General features: G+C 41.0%; 1 protein-coding gene across 2 annotated transcripts in view; it reads left to right on the top strand.

Annotated features, from left to right (window-relative positions):
- The window catches only part of AFF2 (ALF transcription elongation factor 2), a 294,472-nt gene that overhangs the window by 237,510 nt on the left and 33,866 nt on the right, over positions 1-23,096 (top strand). For both annotated transcript variants that reach the window (XM_088151636.1, XM_088151635.1), the window contains one exon: positions 22,397-22,559. In XM_088151636.1, the coding sequence (XP_088007762.1) occupies positions 22,397-22,559 (163 nt within the window). The remainder of the gene's footprint in view (positions 1-22,396; positions 22,560-23,096) is intronic.

Raw genomic sequence — 23,096 nt, 5'->3', positions numbered from 1 at the left:
TTTGGATAGGATGAATTCCTAGTTTGAGGGGGCCTTGAACTGGTTTCTTCAACTAGGTCCTGTCCCCCATTGGTAACTCCTGTTTCTTGGCCACAGTGGCCAAGGGTTTTATTCCAAACAACCAGACTCCGAGTGGCACTGAACAGCTGGGTATAGCCATAATTGTAATGTGCCACAGGATTCCTGCAATACTTGGGGGCTTTGTGGGGCATTAAAAGAGCAGCTAGACTCGGGCACCTTACATTACTAAAAAATATTGGCCTGTCAGAGTAGTAGCAGTAAAGTCAGGGAAGACACCTCTAGCAAGTTGGAGTCTCAGCAACTTCCCCCAAATCCTAGATGTTCACCAATTTTATCCTGGAGGAATTCTCACCAGGGAGCAATTGGCTATATTGAATGAGCCCTCTCTTAAACAACAGCAACAAAACCAGGTGTGTTTTTGTGACATGTTCTTGGCTCAGATCCTTGGCCTACAGATGACCACCCATGCCAGCAAGAACAGGACATTTTCTGCATTTGAATTTTGCAAGAGGATCTCATTCTCTTGCTAACTGGATTTTTTTTTTCAGTGAAAGGGTAATCATTGTTTGACACACGAAGGATGTGGATATTTTTCTTCCTTGGCAGACTGAACCAGCCTTCAATAGTATTCCACATTTCTTTTAAAAAAGGAAAAGAGAAAGTTCTTCCCAGGTCTCAACCATCCATACAACTGTCCAAGCTAGGGAAAAGAATGTTAGCAAGCTTGTTCTTGGGGGCTTTCAAATGCTCCTCTTTACCGACCGTAGCAGGTGGTGCCATTTTCCATGTTGGCCATCCCTCTTACATTTAATGTCTTGGCACTTGGCTACAATTTTGTGATTTTTCTTTTTTATGCAGCTCTCTCAATTATACAGCCATCATAAGTTTTGCCAACATGGAGTATGGATCGATTTGTGTTCATTAGAGCACAAAATTAAAATTTCATTGCAGGAACTATAAACATGTTGGCTGAAAGAAGTCAAAATACTTTTTCAAAATAAAATCTTGGATTAGCTGTCATTGGCAAGTTTTAACTTTGCTCTCTATTGCTGCTTTTTAAATATCTCAGTGAGTTTTCTTTTTAATTCTCCTTAATACTTGGGTGTTTAGTTGGCCTAGAGGCAGAAGAAGACACAATCGTAATCTCATGAACTTTCTTTCAAGCAGGGATGCAAGTAAAGTGCCCTGGGCCCCCAAACAACTTCTCAGATGGGGGTCCTGGTAGTGAGAGAGCTCAGATGCCAACCCTGGCCCCAAAGCTGCAGTAATTGAGGGTAGGTGGGAAGTGGAGAGAAGGAGAGTCATATGTTCACTTTTCCTGTAGCAGTGGCCTTGAACCTCACACAGGTCTCAGAAGAAGAGAGTAGCTAGCTATTGGGGACTTGGGTTGAAGAAATGGGGCGAGAAATGAGGAACAGGAGAGCCTTTGGACCTGTGGGACCAGTGGTCACCTCCCCTGCCACTGTATTTGTGCCCAATAAGTAAGTATCATTGAACCAGGTTCTAAATCAAGATTAGAACATCTGGGGCTCATCAAAGCTGATGACTTTGGCCAGAAGAGTCAGAACAATCAATCATAAAAACCCTGAGATGTGTAGTTCAGCAGATTCTTAAGGATTGCTGCTTCCCCATTTTTGCTGTAAGTGACCCCAAGCTGGTCACCTACCTACCTACCTACCTCCCTCCCTCCCTCCCTCCCTCCCTCTCTCTCTCTCTCTCTCTCATCCAATTAGAAGCTTTACCAGCTATGTCCCATTCATTAGGGCAAGGAGGAGCCCAACAAGGTCAGGATGAGGACCAGCTTGGTGTCGTGGTTAAGGTGCTGGCCTAGAAACCAGGAGACGGTGAGTTCTAGGCCTCCCATAGGCATGAAAGCCAGTTGGGTGACTTTGGGCCAGTCACTTTCTCCCTCTCAGACCAACCCACCTCAAGTGTTGCTGTTGTGGGGAAAAATCAGAGGCAGAAGTATTCAGTATGTTTGCCACCTTGAGTTATATATAAAAAAGGCAGGATAAAAACATCATCATCAAAGAGAAGCCACGGGGGCTCACTACATCCAACAGAGCTAGGAATCTCACTGAATGTTATATCAACCTCATGGAATATGTTTTCCAGTGATAAATGTTTTCCTGTCTGAAGAGGATTGTCCCAGCTTGATGCAGTAACAGTCCTTCTGATCAAAAGAAAGCCAATATGTAGGATTTGAATCTTATAGTTATTCAAGGCTACAAGTATGGGCAGCACGTTCTTTCTTCCTAAATATGACTTTTCTTGATGTTCTGTTGCATCTTATGTACAGTTTTCCGAAGGGCTGAGAGGGAAGCAAAATCTGACTGCTTACGTTCAAGATTTGTGCTGTGAGCACTTTTGTAAACATTTGCTACTTCAGCTCTCTTCCAACCCTGTAATTTAAACATCAGCTGGCATAAATTAACAAGATGAAAAATTTAAATATGCACCTAAAGTGACTCTCAAAGGAAAATAAGCAGATGAATGCACGCGGCGATGAATGACTGGACTGGATAAAATATCAACATGCATTTCTCCACACAGGTTACATATAAATCAAGGAAGGTGCAGAAATGTCCTTTAAAGCTTTTAAGATTTATATAGACTTCTGCACTTTAGAAAACTCAGTTATGGGGGGGGGGGGGGAGGAAATAATTTTGAAGGCTTTTAGTAGGAAAGAGAAAATTGGCATATCCAAGCAGTTCTTCTCCATCGAGCGGGAGTGCTGCTAAGTCCATCCTGAATTAATGTCCTCCTTTGTAAGGTGGAGATCTAATGAATGGGCACTGAGGGAAAGGCAGCACTGAACATTTATTTATTCTGAAGGAGGGTGTCCATTAATCCGTCGCAAAAATATGAAATTAGAAGCAAGCGAGCTGTGGTTTCAGATTTGGCAGGGACTTAAAGACGCAGATGGTCTGACAGCTTTCAAAGATTTTTCCAGGCTTTTGATATTGATACCAGTGTTTTTCTTTAAAAAAAAAAAAAAAAAAACTGGCTTTATTGTATGACTTAAGTTTAACCAGAATAGCCACAGGGGGAAAAAGCAAGGCTTTATATGTTTTGAATGGCCCAATTTCCCAATATTATGTTCACCTAAACCAAGCATTAAGGATTAATTTTCTTGAACAAGGGGCCACGTAGCCAGACATAGGTTTGTGTTAACTCAGACAACTAATCTGGTCAAGGAGATGTTATTTTATTTTTTTTAATCTTTATTAGGCTCTTAAGCTGCTCACCTCTTATTTATATTTTTTTGCAGAAAATATCCTGAAAAACATACTGGGTTCTCTATTCTAAACTGCATGTGGCATGAAAGGATGAGGCAAGTGAAGATGGAAGGTTTGAAATGGGGGGGTTAAGGCTGAGCAGAAGTTGGGGAAAAAATAGGTATGAGATGATAGCTTTCTTCAGTCTGTTGTCCCTGAGAGATGTCGGAATTGCAGTTCTCAGGGTCAAAAATGCAGGCATCATCAGGATGCTAAATATGAAAGCTTATATCTTTAGCTTTCTCTGTATTTAAGTGGATATAAGTTTCTGCATATAGGGTATCATACAGAGAACCAGAAGCCTTCCTAAATTATCCTTCTAAATTACTCTTTGGGATTTATGCTTTTTTTTTTTCATCTCAAAATACATAAACCCTTCCTGAGTTTATGCATTGCTCAGGCCAGCTAGTGACGGTTAACAACGAGTGAAATGCAATCACTGGAAGGGAAAAGAGGAATGAGGGGAAAAGCAAGTTTTGAAGGAAGAGCCAGAAGCACCAGTTAAAACAGAGCATTAAGTAAAATGGACATTTCAGGAAAATAGATGATTTCCTAAACATAAGCATCTTTAGAAAAGGAGGGGAAATTATTATAGACCAGTGTTTCTCACCCTTGGCAACTTTAAGATGGGTGGACTTCAACTCCCAGAATTCCCCAGCCAGCCATGCTGGCTGGGGAATTCTGGGAGTTGAAGTCCACCCATCTTAAAGTTGCCAAGGGTGAGAAACACTATTATAGGAGATGCTGACCTAGGCTCCTGGGGTGAAACATTCTAGTGTTCATTCTAATTTTCATATTTATAAAACAATTTTATTATCATTTTTGTGGGTTTCTTCATTATTTCATTGTTTGTTTTATTATTTGCCGCGTATTAGCTTTATGTCTTTTTTTTTAAGATATTTTTATCCCACCTTTGTTATTTTTTATCAATAATTCAAGGCAGTGAAGATACCGAATACTCCTTCCTCCTCCTATTTTTCCCCACAACAACCCTGTGCGGTAGGTTGGGCTGAGAGAGAGGGACTGGCCCAAAGTCACCCAGCCGGCTTTCATGCCTAAGGTGAGACTAGAACTCACCATCTCCTGCTTTCTAGCCTGGGGCCTTCACCACTAGACCAAACAGGTTCTTCCAGTAGAGATCAGACAGATATATAAACAAATCCATGTACATATTTTTCCAGATGTTCATCCTACCTGGAAATCTTGTCTATAAGCAGAGGGATAGTATAGAAGTAAAAATAAATGATTTTTTTTTTCTTTTGTCCTATCTGCTTATCAGATATGGAATTGGGGCATCGACACTCTGTTCATCAGAAAAGGGCTAAGTGATCAAGTGAGTGTGAAGTTCCTTGTATATTTTATTTTGCAATCAGTAATGTTTGCAAATAGTCATGGAGGGGAAAACACAGCCTGAGAAAGAGTTGCCTACACATGGCATAGGTTAACAAGATGCTCACTGAGCTATTGATAATTAACAGTTGCTGCGAGTGGAAGCTTGGAGGCTTTGTGCATTCAAGAGTTCAAGGCTGGAGACACGATGCTATAATGAGGACCTTGGTTTTTTTGTGCAAGGAGAAAGATCTGTACCAATCCAGATGAATAAATATTTCAGCTTAAGAGAGGCTTTCTCCAGTGACCTGGCTTTTTTGAGCCCCAGGCCAAAGTCTTCTGTGACGAGGAGAAGGGCCCTTCAAGGTATGACATCATGGTAGGACCAGAAGCCTCAACTTGAGTTGCTGCAATGGCAACATCTGGAGATGAAGTGAGGTTAGCCGATCCACAGCTGAGAGAGAGGATCTTGGCATCTTGTCAGGATGAGAGAAAAGAAACAAGACCATCAGGCAGCTCCAATGGGAGGCAGGCAATTTCACACCATTTCACTGTCGGTTTTGCACAGCCAGATGCAGGTCTGCTGTTGTTATGTACACACTGGACCATTTGCAGATCTCAATCTCCTTTTCATTCACTGGCAAAATGGAGATGAATTCGGCTGCCTTCAAAACATTGGGTTGTTGGTTTTGTTGTTGTTGTTTTTGTACTGGCTGATTTGATCAATTCTCTTTTAAGCACTGAGGTGGGAATAAGGATGTAAAAGAAATGCTCTGTGAATTCCATTTGGGGAGAAAGTGGGCTTTCTGGAGCATCCAAATACTAGCTTCTCAAAAGTCTGCAAATGTTCAACTTTTCTGCCATCAAAAATCTCCCCACCACCTCCCACAAAAAGAAATGCACTAAATACATGTTTTAGAAGAGCTTGCATTGGAGAGAATTTGCATTTAAAATGGCTATTATGTCTAAAATTGGGTGATTTGCAAATAAAAATACATCCTTGGACAATTTACCTAGCAATTAATGTAAGTCTAGGAATAATACAAACAAAAGTTCCATATTTTACAAAATGTAATGAATATAAATGATTGCAGATTTTTTTTTAATTTGAAAAATATACAGAAAAACCATTGGACTTAAATGCTGCCTTTCAAATTACATAATTTGCATGCATGATGTCACTTCTCCCACCTTGGCACTTCGGGGATACCCATGGATAGCATTAGATGTATTCTTGGACGTTGGTCAAGAATGAAGAACTTCAGGAGAATATCATCTGCCCTTTGGTATGAGATGCAGATGAAGAATGCCAAGTCTATTAAGTGTAAGACTGAGAGAAAAGCCTTCTGTTGCAGCAGCTTAAACCCTGATCTACTGGGTTCAAACACAACACACTCAACTACGAAATAACTGGATGGGCTGAGTTTGCATTATCTGCTGATTAAAATATAGCTGGCTGGTTTATGGCTCGTGTCCTAAAAATCTAATCATTGTCCACATTAAATCAGTCTGGGAAGGAAGGAAGGAAGGAAGGAAGGAAGGAAGGAAGGAAGGAAGGAAGGAAGGAAGGAAGGAAGGAAGGAAGGAAGGAAGGAAGACATAGGAAGCAAGGAAGGGAGGGAGGGAGGAGAGACAGAGGAAGGAAGGAAGGAGGTAGGGAGGAGAGACAGAGGAAGGAAGGAAGGAGGTAGGGAGGAGAGACAGAGGAAGGAAGGAAGGAGGTAGGGAGGAGAGACAGAGGAGGAAAGGGAAGGAGGGAGGAGAGACAGACATAGGAAGGAAGGAAGGAAGGAAGGAAGGAAGGAAGGAAGGAAGGAAGGAAGGAAGGAAGGAAGGAAGGAAGGAAGGAAGGAAGGAAGGAAGGAAAGGCTTAGCCTCTATTCCTAGAGTTAGCTGTATATTAACTAGAAAACTGTTGTCAGGTTTAGCAAATCAATACAATAAGTGTGTGAAATGGTTCCAGAAATCTGCAGAACTCTATTTCACAGCAAGACCAACTGGGGAAGTAACAGGGGGAGAAACTCCAATAGAATAACTTATGAGATTGCCATTTAGATCACAAAAGGATCATAAAAGTCAGAAGCAGTTTGCTTGAAGCAAGGGTCAGCATAACCATCTAGGATTCGCTACAAAACTGCATGAGGAGGAACTGCACACCAGTCTGTGGCTCTGGTAGTTGCCGGCAACACTGCTGGGATTTAAAGCTTGTTAAAGGTCGGCGCCTCGGCCGTTTCACATTCCTCAACCAGCAAGTGGTAACTCCTGTCACAGCAGCAGAAGAAACCGTGGTTATTGGAAGTCAATAAAAATACCTCCCACACAATTAGCAGAGCAGAAGGTCGTTGGTTTCCATGCAGAAAAGTTGTTGCCCAAGCAAAATTCGTTAGCAATAATTTGAAGGCCGTTTAAGGAACATTTACCAGCCAGTTTATAAGAATGAAGACTCATACTCAGCTTCTTTCTGTTCTTGTTCACAAAAGCTCTCTACAACCGTGGGGCCCTTTTTCTAACAGAAAACACTTTGCTAACCCTGGGTGATCTCAAAAGACCTAACAGGGTCAGACTTGGTTAATCCTTGAATGGGACACCACCAGAAAACCTCAGGACTATAGAGTGTAGAACGGTGTTTCTCAACCTTGGCCATTTTAAGATGGGTGGACTTCAATTCCCAGAATTCCCCAGCCAGCTGGGGAATTCTGGGAGTTGAAGTCCACCCATCTTAAAATGGCCAAGGTTGAGAAAACTGGTGCAGAGAGTAAGGAAGATGACCTTGACAGAAATATGCAAGATCCGTTGTTAGGAAGATGAGGGGTGAAGCATATTTTAAGTCCACAATGTTCAGATAAGGTTTGGAAGCAGCTCAGACAGTGCATTTGATTCCCTGAAGTAAAAGGAAGAGGAGGAACAGCACAATCCAACTTGCAAGATTCTGTTCTTAGAGCCCCTCTCAGTGAAAGTAGTTTTAGCCTTTCTGTAGAATGGATTTCCCAGTCTGGTCTACCAGGGGGCTAGATGGGGAAGCTGAAAACCCAGTCAGGAAGGAGACAATTGTACCGTGTTGTTGCCAAGAAAACAATATGGATATGTTCATGAAATGCTGAGGAGTCAAGGTTGACTCAAAGGAAACATAATTCCTCACCTTTGGATGGAGGTGGATCATTGCCGACCAAGAATCAGGATGTTGGAGACATGCTTTGGAATACCATCTGTTTATGATAAGAGTAAAATCTTTTCCTTAATGGAAACAAGTAGTTTCCCATTTTCGGATTAACATCAACTGCCATTCTTAGCACCTCATCTGGAGCCAAGGATTCGGCACCTGGCCCTGAGTTTTTCAGAGAATCTGAATCTTTCCTAAACCATTTTGGTGCCAAGAACTGGACACAGTTCTCAGGGTAGGATCTGACCAGTGCAGAAGATCATGAAATGATTATGTCCCTTTTTAAATCTGGAGAGCTGGGTTTCCTCCTTCACACTAAGGGGACAATCCTTCTGAGAAAAGGAACCAATCAAGGAAGACTAAGTATTCTTATCCACTGTTCTTTTTTCGCTAATCTGCCCTTTCCCTGACTGTGGAATATTTTCACCATTGACATGTTTTATAAGGACTATTTAAGAGAATCAGGGTTATAACAATCAAAATGAGAAACACCAAGGCTGGCAGCCTTAGAAGAGGACTGCGAAGATGACATCAACAGCTCACTTCAGAGATCAGCTGGCCGCATTATATACTGCCGAATGTGTTGCACAGGTTTTTATTTTTAACTTTTTTTGTTTCATTAAATCATGACTTTCTAAGAAGTGACATCCCACAAGATATTTATCAAAGCAAGAAAGCAGTAGAAAGGTGTGCCTTTAATATTTCTCCTTTTCTTCTGACATTTTTCTAGCCTAGAGATCTAATTCCATTAAATATGTACATTTTTGACTGGAAGACTTTTTCATGTCTCTTTCAGATGAATCTTAAAAGTACATAAGGTCTGTGGGGCATCTTTTTTAAAGTGCAAATGAGGCCCACAGTAGAATATGGTCTATGAGTCTTTTCAATTTATTTATATTCCTGCAGTGTTTTACCTTTCTCTGACTGTAAAATGATGTGAGGAAAGGAATAGTCCACTATCTTCTGTTGAGTCCCATTGAACCATATTATTCTTATTTAGCAGATAGCATACTGGAGTTTAACTCTGGCCAATTTCCTTTCTCTTGGCTTTATTAGCAGTTGTCATGTTGGGTGACTCTGTAGGTTCTCCATGACCTGGAAGTGCTGTTAATAATTAGATTTTCTATTGTTCAGTAGATGTCTCCATTAGAATCTTTCCAGTCAGATGAGACCTCTGAACTGAAACTACAGTCATGAAAAACTGTTCAGATTTGCATGCCCTCAGAAATTGTCTAGCAGAAAACCTACTGATGCTCACTCCTCAATGCTTCCTTTTGGTGTCTCCTGGTAAAGATCCATCCGACATTAATGGATCTGAGCGCAGAATGCTGAACAATTCTTCTAGTCTTCTCTAATATTTCACATGCAGCAGATAAATCTGAAGTGGCATTAAAAGAGGATCGGATAAGAGAGGGAGGACATGTACTTTAATAACAAGTGAGCAATCGCTAAAGTATGTCTCTTTGGGTTGAAAGACAGTATGACCTGGAATGTGCACAGTTGGAGACATGGAATAAGGTGGCCTTCCACTCCTACTTAAAGGTGGTCAGAGAACTAGAGGTTCAGTCCTACACAAAAAGAGTGAAAGTAAGGGACATGGATGAGTTTAGCCTTAGGAAAGGAGGACTACAAGAGGATCTAGAAATGCTCTTCAAATAGCCAAAAGGAGACCATGTAAAAGAAGGTTGAGACTTGTTCTTTCCTGCAGAATACAGAACAATGGATCTAAGTTATAGGAAAGCAAAGTCTGATTATTATTTTTTTTAAAATAACCTTTCTAAAGAGCAGGTGAGTCTGGTGTTTATCAGGCATCTGTCAGGGATGCTTTAATTTGGATCCTTATACTGAGCAGGAGATTGGACTTGATGGGATAATAGTTCTTGCCAACTCTCTCTTTCTATTTCTGGGCTTCCCAGAGGTGTCTGAATGGGGACCAAGGGGAAAACTCAGGGTTAAATTAAATTTGTTTATTTATATGCCCCTTTTATATCACTGCAATCACAGCTGACTCTGAGAATCCAGCTTTTTACAACCAGGAGGAAGGTTAAAACACATAATCCCCTCTCCTCTGTAATAGTCCCATTACAATAATATCTATTACAGCAATAACAATAAAATTTCCCACCACTGAGGAATAACCCACACCTATAAACGTTTGCCCACCAGGAGGGAGCAAGACAAATTCTATGCCTGTCTCCAAAGGTCTACTGAAAAAGCCAGATCTTAACAGCTTTGCAGAAGGCCAGGTGTGGGGCCTATCCAGTGTCATGGAGAATGCTGTTTTGGGCTCAGGAGATGCAACAACAGAAAAGGGCTAAATCCAGGATCTCTGAAGACAGCATTCCTGAGTGTTGGGATCTATGATGTTCCATGGGATCTGATGGAATCTTGCTCATTCATCATGGCTAAAACCATCTCCAAAACAAGTAAAACCAGAATGGTTTTACTCAAAACATTGGTGAACCATAAGCAATTTCTGATTGTTAACCTACTAACTGACATCTCCAGCCCCCCTCACCACCCCACAATAAGACATAGACTTCTAATATCTTGGACAAGCGTCTTCAGACAATTAAGAAAACCTTAACTGCTAAAAATAGTTCATAGTTATGTGCCGTCTTTTCTCCCTGATCCCATCGCCGCTATTTTTGCCCACTCGCCAATCAGATCAATGGGCCGTTTCATGATACAATTCTTTTATAATAAGAATGGGACCGTTGGAGAGGGTCTTACATGCCCAGGGAAAAGCCACCGGACTGAACATCCCCCTGCCTAGTTTGCGTAGCCACGTATCCCTGCCGATGCCGATGCGACAAATGGGATTTGATTTTGTCTACATGAGGCGTATCATGTCAAAGAACAACGGCGGGGAAAGAAATCCACTTCTTTCCATAATGGCTCTCATGCAGAAGAGATTCCTAAATGGAGCTAACAACGTGAGCAAGAAGCAAATTCCTTACTTTTCTCCAGCAAAAAATAATCATAGCTCTAACATTTTTATAGGGCTCCTCCGTTTCAGGGGATAATTGCGGTGTCCCTTGTTTCTCCTTTGTTAGTGGCTCCGCCATCAGTGACAGCCGGAGGGGAGGGCGAGGGGGATCATCTTGCAAAATTATCAAAGGGAGGCAGCGGGGATGGATAGTCACAAGATCAGCAAGAGTGGTTCCAAAGGGGTAAGCAGGTGTCTTTAGAGCACCAGATGAGCTGGGTCCAGGCTTGTACAAACACCCTCCAAATCATGCTTGTTATTCATCGAGAGCTTTAAACCATCTTAATTCTGGCATTCCCAGAATTCAGATGGCACACAAAGGCTGGTAATGAACAACACCTGTGCTTACCTCAATTACTATACAAATCTGAACACAGTGGCAGAAAATGGGGGGGGGGAGGATAAAGAGGGCGCAAGACGGAGCGAGAGAGACATTTTCAACCAGCCAGCTCTTCCACTGCGCCTTTCGTAATTGCATTCAAAAGCTTCAGATTTCATTTGGAAAGTTGGGCATAAAACGGGGAAGGCAGGGAGGGGTCGGTCTGGCGTGGCGTCAAAAGCAAGACGTTGCACCAAGAGCCCCCAGAGCCGGCCACTGCGGAGAACGGAGCGGCCAAATTTTTAATCGGAGGATTTTGAGCACCCCCAGTGCCTCCCCCACAACCCCCAGCTCCGATGCTGTTATTATTATTTCGCTAATTGAATTTCTGTTAAAGCATAGGCTGTAATTTAACACCCCAAATTTATGATATGAGAGGTGGGGGGGGGGTTCCTTGTAATAAATGCGTTATTACTGTCACTTTTAATGGAGTCATCTGTATTCCCTATGCAGTTGTCTCTGATACAGCTACTGTATCAATGTTGTGTGTAGACAATTGAATTAATTGGAGATAGGGCCATTAATTCGACCTGAATACCTCTGATTGCTTCTGTAAATAAGGTTAGAGAGCAAACGGCTAATCTTTGTTGTCATTATGGATTCTTTTTCACTTTTTCACACTGCCTAGTATATTAAAATCATTTTGCTAAGCAGTTTCACGTATTTACCATACTTCCTTGCAGATCGCAAAACCATAATTGTAGCATCTTTCCATTTCATTTCCCATATCAGTATAAAATACAGGACTGGAGGGAGCACTGTGCTGAATTAGAGCTGATAAAAAGCACCGGACCAACAAATTAATAAGACACAATGAATAAACTGGAATGTGGGACAGGGGTCATTGTCAATAAATTAAAAAAAAAAATGCCCTAAACAAATTAAGCAGGGAAGTTTGCCTTTGATGGTCTGCCATACAACCACCACAGCCTCCTTAGTGAAGGGAAGATCCAGTTTTTAGGAAAGTTGGCTAAACATTTGAAAAGGGTTTAGGCCATCTGATTTGCTATGTGATAAGGTATCTCAAAAGGACAAGCAAGGTTAGTCCTAATGATGATTTGGTTAGGAGGTTACCAAGATACTCCACATCTCAAAGCCTTAATGGACCCATTTTATCCTCTATAACCTGTCAAAGTGCAAAAGGGGGGGACAATTTTCTGGCTCCTTCCTTTCTGAGGACCACGAGAGGAAAGCCACTTATTTTGTACTCCTACTCTATCAGAAGTAGAAGTTTAGAACTTTTTTCACAGTGAGGGGCTGACCTCCGAGAAGGGAGCAAGATCAAGCTCACAGTTATGGGGGGAGGATCCAGTTACGTTTGATTTCCTTCATTTAAATTTAATTGTAACATTACATCTGTTATTGTTCATGTGTTGAACCATTCTCCCCTTCTCTGGCATTGAAAATGATAATTTGGTGGCATCTTTTGGAAAAACCATGCTCAAAGCGGCCCCAAGCTGGGTACTTCTGATCCTTAAAATTCTTGGGGATAGTCCCTTATGTGAAGGTGTTGCCAAATTTAATCAAGATGGGATTAAAGATTTAAAAACAAGTAAACATAAGGGAGAGCAGAAGCAGAGATTTTGTAATTACATCTTCAGTACTTAGAGCTGAAAGAAATCTGGCTGAGTTGACTACAGATTCACGTTGTAGTAAAGTGGATTATCTTTTCATTGAAGCCATCATAATTCTCCTTAAATTTGCACTTACATCAAAGATATGTACAACGCAAACCTGAGTCCTCTTGTTCCTAATGTAGAAGTACTCACCTCCATCAGGCCATGTAAGTGCTGCTAGTGATATTATTGGCAGTGATACAAAATCCAATGATTTCCCTCTATGTACTTCATTATGCCCCACTATCTACACACACACACACATGCATATTTTCACCAGGTTTCACTGGAAATATAACAGAGCCAAGAAACGCTATGTAAGAGATGCCAGGGAGCAAAAGAAATTAGTTCCAGGATACACATGTACAGGTAGTTCTCAACTTACGACCATTCATTTAACGACCATTCGAAGTTATGATGGTGCTGAAAAAAGTGACTTAGACCAGTCTTCACGACCATTGGCGCATCCCCACAGTCACGTGATCAAAATTTGGGAACTCGGCAACTGGCATGTATTTATGACAGTTGCAGCATGCCAGGATCACTTGATGGCCATTTGTGACCTTCCCAGGGGGCTTCCAACAAGCAAAATTAATGGGGGAAGCCAGATTCACTTAATGACTGCAGTGATTCGCTTAACAGCCACAGCAAAAAAGGTCATAAAATTGGGTGTAACTCACTTAACAACTGCATCTCTTAGCGATGGAAGTTCTTGTCCCAATTATGGTTGTAAGTCGAGGACTACCTGTAAAATATTTCCTGCTGCTCTTTTCCAGGCAAATACCGGGAAGGGAGATCATAACAAGGAGAGCTAGTTCTACAAATCTATTTGAAAGCAATCCCAACTTTTAAGGGAAATGGAAACCACTGTGGAGCATAAAAATCTAGGAATCCATATGACACAATCCTATCCAGAGTTTCTCAGAAGTCACCCCAGGCTATTCGGCTAGACTTCCGCCCAGAATATACAGACAACAGTTTTAGCCTAAAATTTGCTCCTCTGTGTTGCAGTATTTATTTTGTAAGGTGTTGTGTGTTTGAATTTTGATTTCCCTTCCTATGTGTTTCAGCTGCTATATATGTTTAAGTTTCTATCTGCAGGGCATTATCTTAATGTGGTCTTTTCACCTTTATTTTGTTTTTATCACATGGCATTGCACTGATTTGTCTTGGGAATATTATACTTCCTGAAACAAGGATTATTTTCGTAATTTCTGCTCATAAACTCACCTTCAATCAGGCTCACCCCAAGAAAAGGTGCATAGGAAGAAAACCATGCCCTTCCACCCTAACCCCATTTGCTGCAGATTTCAGTGAGATTTACTTCTACATTAATCGGTAAGCTCAGGTTGCTTAGGAGAAAGTCTAACTGAACTCCATGTGGCTCCCATTGGAGGAAATGTGGGTCATCGTGAGCTAGACAAAGACAAAATGTGTCATTTCCTTGGAAGTTCTTCCAAGTAAGCATTTTTCTTTCATTATATAGCTTTTCCTCATGGGGAGCTATTAGAATCCAAACCAGAGAAGAAGACCTCAGTTGGGTGAAGGACATTGCCCAAAGACCATTTGTCATTTGTAAACATAGCCACACTGTGGCAACTTGCTGAAAATTTCTGCTTTAATCTTACACAGCCTTGATAATTATTCAAGCTGTTGGAACAAGTGATGATCCTGGAGAGCAAGTCTTCCGTTTTTCCCCCTCCGTTTTTCTATTTATTTCTCTTTTTTAAAAATTCAACATTAAAGCAGGCGTTCTGCCTCATATAAATGAGTTACAGAGTGGATTAAGATGAGCCACACACATGCTCTGTGCTTTTCCAAAGAGTTTTTGACAGCAGGTTACACCATTGTGCAAAAATGGTTATAAAAATGGAAATAAAAATACCCGGGAACTAACGAATTAGGGGAGAGGAAAAATATCAGTCCTCATTTGGCTGTTGTTTTTGTTTTTGAACAATTAGCCAGGGGAAAAAATTCTTTTTAACTATCCTATATTTCCATTCTAATTAGATTATCAATATATACTCAGGGCTCCAGGCACTCAACATATGCAAATAGTTTTGATTTTATATTTCCAAAAAAGAAAAAGTGGTCTTGGGCTTGTTTCAGGATTTGAGGAGATTTCAGAAGGTCACCCTAAGATGGGAAAGGTAGGACATGGCTGTTTAGGGAATCCAGTTCAGATGTTCATGTTGGAAGAAATGTTCTGTGTCTCCATCCTCTGCACTTGATCACGATGGAAATCAACCTTAACCTTTCCTTGATACCATGTGGTGCAAGATTTGGTGAATCTAAAAAATCCTCAATGAGTTTGCTAGATGTGATGGCTTCTTGTCATGAAGTGGAAAGGGATCAGTGCCAAAATGAGGACATGTGCACAGTGATGTCAACGCACAAATTCTTCCCTTCTGTACCAGCACCCAGATATCTGATACAGGTCCATAAATCTGAGCATATATCACAATTCATCTTCTGCCTTACAGAGACCATAATTCTGGATGAGGTGTACACACCAACTAAGCTCACTGTGTTTTGAAATGACTTCAAACAGGATTAAAATCGAGACGATTAGATGCACCGAATCGGATGGACAGAAAAGTGGTTTTTTAATTACTGTATATACTGGTGTGTAAGCCAACCCTCAAATTTTGAACCCAAATGCCATGAAAAATGCACCACCCGCAGATAAGACGACCCTCAAAATTTTTGCATGTTTTAATTTTCACAATTAGTTTATCCGTGGGTAATCCACAGATTATCCTTTCTTAATGGGATTTGGGTTCAGAATCTGAGGGATAGCTTATCCACAGATGGGCTCATCTGCAAGGATACAGGTACTTGAAAAAAAGTATATACTTATGGATAAGCCCATTTGCAGATAAGCCAAACCCAATTTTGGGTTATTATTTGCAAATATTTGCAGCATTTGCAAGTATATACAGCAGTGTTTCTCAACCTCAGCAACCTCAGCAACTTTAAGTTGCGTGGACTTCAACTCCCAGAAGTTGAACTTCAACTCCCAGAAGCCATAGCTGGCTGGGGAATTCTGGGAGTTGAAGTCCACACATCTTAAAGTTGCTGAGGTTGAGAAAAACCGATATACGGTAACATTCTTATGTGCAACATAAAGGAGATACTAGACCTTAGGATGAATTGACTATTTTGGAATTTTCTAGTAGACTGAGATTCATCTTCCTAATAATAAGCACAGCTGAACTCTAAAAAGTGGTCTGATCCCAGTTCACAAGCATTACTGTGTTTTCATTTGGCATACCAAACAGTTGATAGAAGGTTGCTATTTCCAATCCTCAGACTTTTTGAAGTCCCAATATGGACTTGCCTAGGTGGTTCTGTAGCCGAGTGAAATGTTGTATCTGTTCACTTGCATCAGCGTGGATTTAAAAAATAGATAGGGGGGAGGGCATCCAAAGGAGTGGGCTTCAATTGCAGAGTTGTGGCCGCCATTTTGACTTTTTCAACCCTTTCTGTGGGTGCCCTAAAAGTGGACATGCTGATTTAAAAAAAGAAAAGAAAAAACTTCTTGATATAGCATCGAGGGTCTTCCTATGAGATGATTTCCCCTTCCCACCAAACCCAGTGCTAGTCCAGTTGCTCAAATTCCTGTCCAGAGGCCACCATCTTAAGGTCTTTGATCTCATCTGGAGATCAAAGACCTTAAGTAGGCCTTATTGTTTCAAGACTTTGTCCCTCGAGTCAGTGGATTTTATTCCTTGGAAAGATGGTGTATGAGTCATATCTTACTCCCATGACAGCATTTTAGAATTGCAATCTTTATTTCATTAATTTTTGAGGTCCTTCAGCAACATGGATTTGTAATGTTTTGTCTTGAATAAGAGGCCATGTTATGGAGAGGATAAAAATATAATTAGGATGTTTCTTTATTATTAGATGGACTTCATTGGTTGTATCTTGTATTTTGTATTCTGAATTTTGACTTTTGCAAGCCACCTTGAGCCGATCAGATTGAAGTAGCATATGACTCACAGCAATTAATTCATATATAAATATACTGAATGAACTAATTTAAAGGCACAGCTTTACTCTAAGAAGCTATTTGGGGGCCTGATCTGTTGATATAAGAGTAAGAAAGCCTAACAAAGATGTCCTTTTAGTTTAGGTCCTCATTATTCATCTGTAAATTATCGTAATCATGCAGTATCTCAAAAAAGGTATCCATGTCGAGGCTTTGCTGATACACAAATAAATGTACATCAAATTCTTGTATAATCTGATTATCTGCCTTTTACTCAATAAATCAATGAAACACCCTTTCTCTGGTGGACAGGGCTAGCGCAGAGTGACTTTTTGATTACTGAACGTATTTACAATGCAAGGATAGGAGTACGCTCTTTCTGGAGATTAATAATTGTCAGTACTATACATGATATTTGTAACAACTCCATTTCGTCTTTAAAGTGGTTTATTAAAATATTAAGAGTAAATGATGTGTTGAAAATAATGCAATAACCATCTCAGCAGTGAACAGGGGGAAACAAGTAATGCGTAAATTGCCCATTCGTTTGTCATTTATGGTGCAGAAAAAATAGGCTCTAACAGCAGCCCCGTAATCATTTAAGAGGGCCTTGGAAAATGAATCTCTAACTTAAGGAAGTCCACAGAGACAATATAAAAGCTAAACACATCAGAAGATCACTTATTTCCTCAAATTATACAGGCCTTTTTTTAAAAAGTTCTTTGTATTTGTGAAACGTTGGCTGCAATCAGCAGCAAAACACAGTTTCAGGTCAAAGAGACAGGACAATCTAGGGCAGTCCCTAAATCTGGACCACAGGTATCAAAATGATGTCATGTGCATCATGGCACAGTTGATGTGAATTATGTCATCTACATGATTAGTGACTTGTGCACCACGGTGTCGTGATACCTGTGACATTGCTTGCCCTCCATTTTAGATAAAAGACAAACCCAAAGCCGGTACCAGTAATGGTGTAAAATTGCAAGGCCTGGGTTGTTGGAAATAAGGGATGCCAGACCTTGGCCACCCAATGTATAAGTTGATATGCCGCTTGCAGGGCAAAGAGTTGAAAACCTGTCTTGCCACTTTGTGACTCTGATCCAGAAATTGTGTGAACCCCCCAACTCTTGGCTTATTGAAGACAGTCAGTGTTTCTCAGCTCTCTGGTATTGACCAAAAGGAGCCCATGCTCTCTTGGAACACAGGACACAGAGTCTTGCTTCAGAGTCCAGGGCTGAGGTGGGTGGGGATGTTAGATAGCATTTCTGCTAAGACCACCGAGTTACATTCTGGCATCTCAAGATACGTCTCACCAGGCGTTTTATCTTCCTTGGATTCTTGGAAGAAGACTGCAGTGATACCTATGAAGCATGTTTTTAGTAGCTCAGTTGATTTGTCAGATTATAGCTATATGGCTCCACAGCTAACGTAGCTCTTCCCAAAGCATATAGAATATACACTTTTGGGTCTATATTGAATGCTCATAACCCTCCACGGAGTCAAGAATCCTACGCCATAAGTTTCTGAGACCATGTGATGGTCTCAGATGCATACAGGCCCTCACACGACAGACAGGCTATGCTTTATGGGCTAATATACAAGCCGTAGGTTGTTCCCAGCTCGCCTGCTCAATGGAATTGGAAAGATAGCATTCATAGTTGCAAAAGGCCAGGACTAACTGGGAGATATCTGGTACGGTTTCTTTCTGTCTCTTAGGCTGATACTATCTCAGAGAGATGGTTCAATTAGCTAGATTGCTTCTTGCTATCTACATTTAGCCACAGAATTTAATGCTATCATTAGATCTTAAAAGCACCAAATAACAAACCTTTCAGTGTTTGGAAATAGAGGGTTATCTCTTCATTACAAGCGTTTTCCTTCTCTTTTTCTTGACTGGTGTTACAATTGTGCCATGGCTGAAAGACGACCATGTCACTTTGTATTACGCATATTGATGTTACAAATTAGATTGATTTCTTATTGGAATGTCATGTTTTGCTGCTAATGTATGGTGTCTCTCTCTTCCCCCCCCCCATAGGAAAATCAAATAGACTTTTTAAAAGCACTCGCTCTCCAATTGTTTTGGACTGCATGTCCCATCAGTCTTAACCAGCATAACCAGTGGTCAGGAATAGTTGGCAGAGTAAATCTCTCAAGGAAGCCCATTGGGAAGGGCTGATCTAGAAGGAGATACGGAGGACAATAAACCATTCCAATCAAAGAAGTGTGTTCAGAATTCCTCAGCTCCTTGAAAAATAGTTATATTATTACAAGTTGCTTCACTGACGGATTTCAATCCCATCTTTTCTTCTCGAAGTTCAACCTATTTTTTTATGCACAGCAACTCAGACGTTCTCAGTTTGGTGGCCCCCAAAGGTGTGACTTGAACTCCCAGAATTGCCAGCAGTGGCCACGCAGGCTGGCAAGTTCTCGTAATGAAAGTCCATGCATCTCGTGGGCCACCTGCTCGGAGTGTGGGTTTGATCAAGTTCAAATGATATTGATTCTTTTTCCTTCTAATCTCCAAGGGCATTTCATCACTCAACATTTTGGAGAACCAGGCCCTCCATTTTCAGTCAGCGTGTTTGGAAGGGGCTCTGGGAGCTGCAGAAATAGTGTTTGTGATCTGAACCCGTCTCTGGAGCTTCAGATTACCCAGCCTAGTCATAAAAGATCAAGTAAAGCTGCTTTACACTGCTGGATAATGGAAACATCTAATCCTCTATCAATATTATCCGGCCTAAGTATAGTCACTCCCTAAGGACGTGAGGAAGTTCCTTCCAGGTCTCCTTAGCGTAGATCCAATAAATGAACATATTAGGGGTTGAATCCAGGTTCTTCTAGAAGTAAAGCATATCCTCTACTTCTGTGTTAAAATCCCCCTCCTGGGTCCCATATATGTGAAAAACAGCAGGTTTTCCATCAGCCAGCATTCTTGACCTTCGTAGAAAATTACTTTCATAGATATGGCTAAAATAGCCTACTGCCAAGAAAAGTTTCAGGTTAATTTATGCTGCTTCTTTTTTTTCCTGAATCAATCTCCTCCTTACATATTTGTTTGACGCTGAAAAGGACAGCCTTTCCCATTTGCAACTGATTATATAGCAGGGCCAAATGTATTGAAGCCAAATGATTAAAGGCAATATTTCTACTGTGAATGATCCTATTTGGTAGCAGCGGCTGTTTTGGAAAGAAATTGCAAAATGTGGCAAAAGTCGCAGTTTCGCAATCCAAGATGAAAATCAGACCTATCCTCCTCATATTTTGTATGCAGAAAAATAAAATACATCCTTTTGAGCCAAGCCAACAATCTTTCAGAAGCAAATTGTTCAGTGTTGTTTGAACTATAATAAGAGGTCCTTGCAGTTATACAGAATACAGTTTGCATTGAGCTCTGTCAGGAATGATACTCACACATGCTGGGTCTAATTCTATTATTTTGGTCTCGTTTTTCCTTTGCTCTCTTTTTCCTGTAGACCTCGTGGCAGTTGCGCCTACCTTAGTCCAGGATCATCCCACTAGAGCCTTGTAAAAACATAGATATTTTATTTTTAAAATGCTAATCTCTGGTCTGAATGAGGCAGGATGGGATGTACAAGTAGAGATGTCCTCTTAGTTATCCGGAGACTAAACTTTTATTTAGCTGGTGGTTGACTTTATAGAACTCTGTATGGAAAACAGATGAGACCAGCACCAGAAGCTCTATTTATTGCAGAATAAATCCAAATATTAAGTATTTGCCTTTAAGCTATAGCTTACAGTGGGACAAAGAATGGATAAACACGGGAGACAGGCCGTGTTTCAAAACAGGAATACCATTTGTTTTGTCTTATGTGAATTTTATTTTTGTTGGCAAAAGCATGAGTGAAAAACTAGCTTCAAATAAAGAATCCCTAGGGCATCTCTAGAGAATCGTAATATGCCTATATCTCTTTGTACTCTATGGTGTGTCTTGGGGGGAAGGCTGGGAAGAGAATAACCCATAGCATTCATTAAAATTAATTTTTAAAGTGTTTACATCCAAATATTAGAGCTGCCTAATGTCCTTCATTTGGGCATAAATTAGAAATGTGTTGACAAAAAAACCCAATAAAATAAAAAAGGGAGAACAGGATATGCACATAGCTATTGGTAAATTATTTAAAGAATGTTTATTTGTTTTAGCAAGCTATACCCCAGCACATTTTGACTTGTGATCATAAATTTACAACTTACTGTAAATTTGTCCTTATGTCCTGCTTAATTTAAAAACCACAAAACCACTTCAGAAATTGGAGGAAAGAACCAAAATCAAAATCAGGGGGAGGCCCCCTTTTTAATTCTCTCAATGAAAGTTTTTAAGTCATTTCTGGAATGCCAAAATTATGGAACAAATCAAGTCTGGGTTTGGGTTCTTTGTTACATGACCTATGGCAGTGTTGTCCAAACTTGGCCACTTTAAGATGAGTGGACTTCAACTCCCAGAATTCCCCAGTTGAAGTCCACTCATCTTAAAGTGGCCAAGTTTGGACAACACTGACCTATGGTTTTCCCATGGCTCTTTCATGGGGGAAGAAGATCCCATGGGGTAGGATGAGAAGATGTTTCATGAGGTGGGACACCATGACTCCGTGGGTATTGACCACCGTAAAACTGCCTCTCTGTTTTTGACTGTTTGATGGTTACCATCATATCCTATAAGGATGAATCCCATAATTTAAGTAAAATTTGCCTTAAAAAGGATTTGTCCAATAGTAAAGAATATAAGGAGCTCAGGGTTGAATTGTTGGGTTCTTGGTGTTCTCCAAGTTTGATTGTTTCCCTGCAAACATTTTATTACCAGGCTAGGTAACGCCATCAGTGGAGTTTACTGGTTCTTTGTACATAGTAGCTTGCCCTGTCAGTCTTGGTTGGGGCGTGAATTGAATGTTTTACCCCCAAACAAGTAGAGAAATTGAAATCTGTTCAGGGAACAGAAGGAGGAGGAGCTAACTATTTATAAGGCAAAAGAGAACCATAAAGTTCTGCACACCCCAGTTTAAAAAGGACTTTGATAAACTGGAGTGAACCCAGAGAAGGGCCACCAAGATGGCGGCAGGACTGGAAATGAAGCCTTACAAAGAACAGCTGAAAGACCTAGTCGTGTTTAGCTTGCAGAAGAGAAGGTGGAGAGGGGATATGATACCACTCTTCAATATCCGAAGGACAGTCTTGTTGTAGAGCAGGGTTCCTCAGGCTTAGCAACTTTAAGATGGGTGGACTTCCACTCCCAGAATTCTGGCTGGCTGGGGAATTCTGGGAGTTGAAGTCTACCCATCTTAAAGTTGCCGAGGTTGAGGAACCCTGTTGTAGAGAACTTATTCTCACTTTCTCCAGATGTAGATACAGATTAAACGTTAGGAAGAACTTCCTAACAGGAAGAGCTGACAATCTGGAATGGATTACAGCATGAAGTGGTTTCTTCCCCTTCACCGGAGGTTTCAAGATGGAGGCTGGAGAGTCATCTTTCGGGGATGATGTAGTGAATCCTGCAGTGGGCAGGGGTTGGACTTGATGACTTCTTAGGTCCAACGTAAGATGGGGGTATGAGTCACCTGATGAACGTTTAGAAACACTAACACCTAGATACATTTTTCCTGTCCTTGCAGTGGCCTTCCATTGCCAACAGTGCACAGCACAGTCCTAATACATTCCAGTGGAGGGTCTGGAAGCTCCAGTGAATCTGAGAGTAGCTCTGAATCTGATTCGGATAGTGAAACCAGCTCCAGTGACAGTGAATGCAACGAAGAATCCCGCAGCGGAACCCCAGAGGTAAAGCTTCACAACTTCCGTCTCCAGAATGTCTAGTTCAGAATTGTGTTTGCAGGTGAAAATTCCAACCTCTTCTCAAATAAAAAATGTCCAGGCTTTTGGAGCAAAAGTGGAATCGGTTTAAAGTTGCTTACTGACCCATTTCCCGAATAGCTTGGGATATGGCTCTTCACACATAGACACACATATAGACAGCCATTTCTTTAACTACATCTATGTAGGTTTGGGAGGAGTTGGGGGTTTATATTCAACCTTTGACAGGCTGCCTTCCAAACGTATGTGGCAACCGGACAAAAACTCAGTTAGGCTAATTTTAAATGTAATAAAAATGAAACCAATTTAAACATAAGGATAAAGACAGCTCCCCGTGTATTTAGCAATTCTCCCCTTCTTTCAGATTAAGCATTCCAGTTGTGTAGTAGAGTTTGCAGAGATTCTGGTAGCCCCATTCACATGATCTGCACCCTTCTCCTTGGAAAATACAGAATGCCCAAATATTTTAATTTAAAAGCTGGCATCCTTATGAGCCTTCGGTCT

Source organism: Python bivittatus, unplaced genomic scaffold, assembly GCF_059951505.1.
Source record: "Python bivittatus isolate LINGU-HERP-01145 unplaced genomic scaffold, Pbiv_v1 ctg000670_np1212, whole genome shotgun sequence".
In the NCBI taxonomy this organism is placed as follows: domain Eukaryota; kingdom Metazoa; phylum Chordata; class Lepidosauria; order Squamata; family Pythonidae; genus Python; species Python bivittatus.
This window is presented reverse-complemented; position numbering and strand designations above follow the sequence as displayed.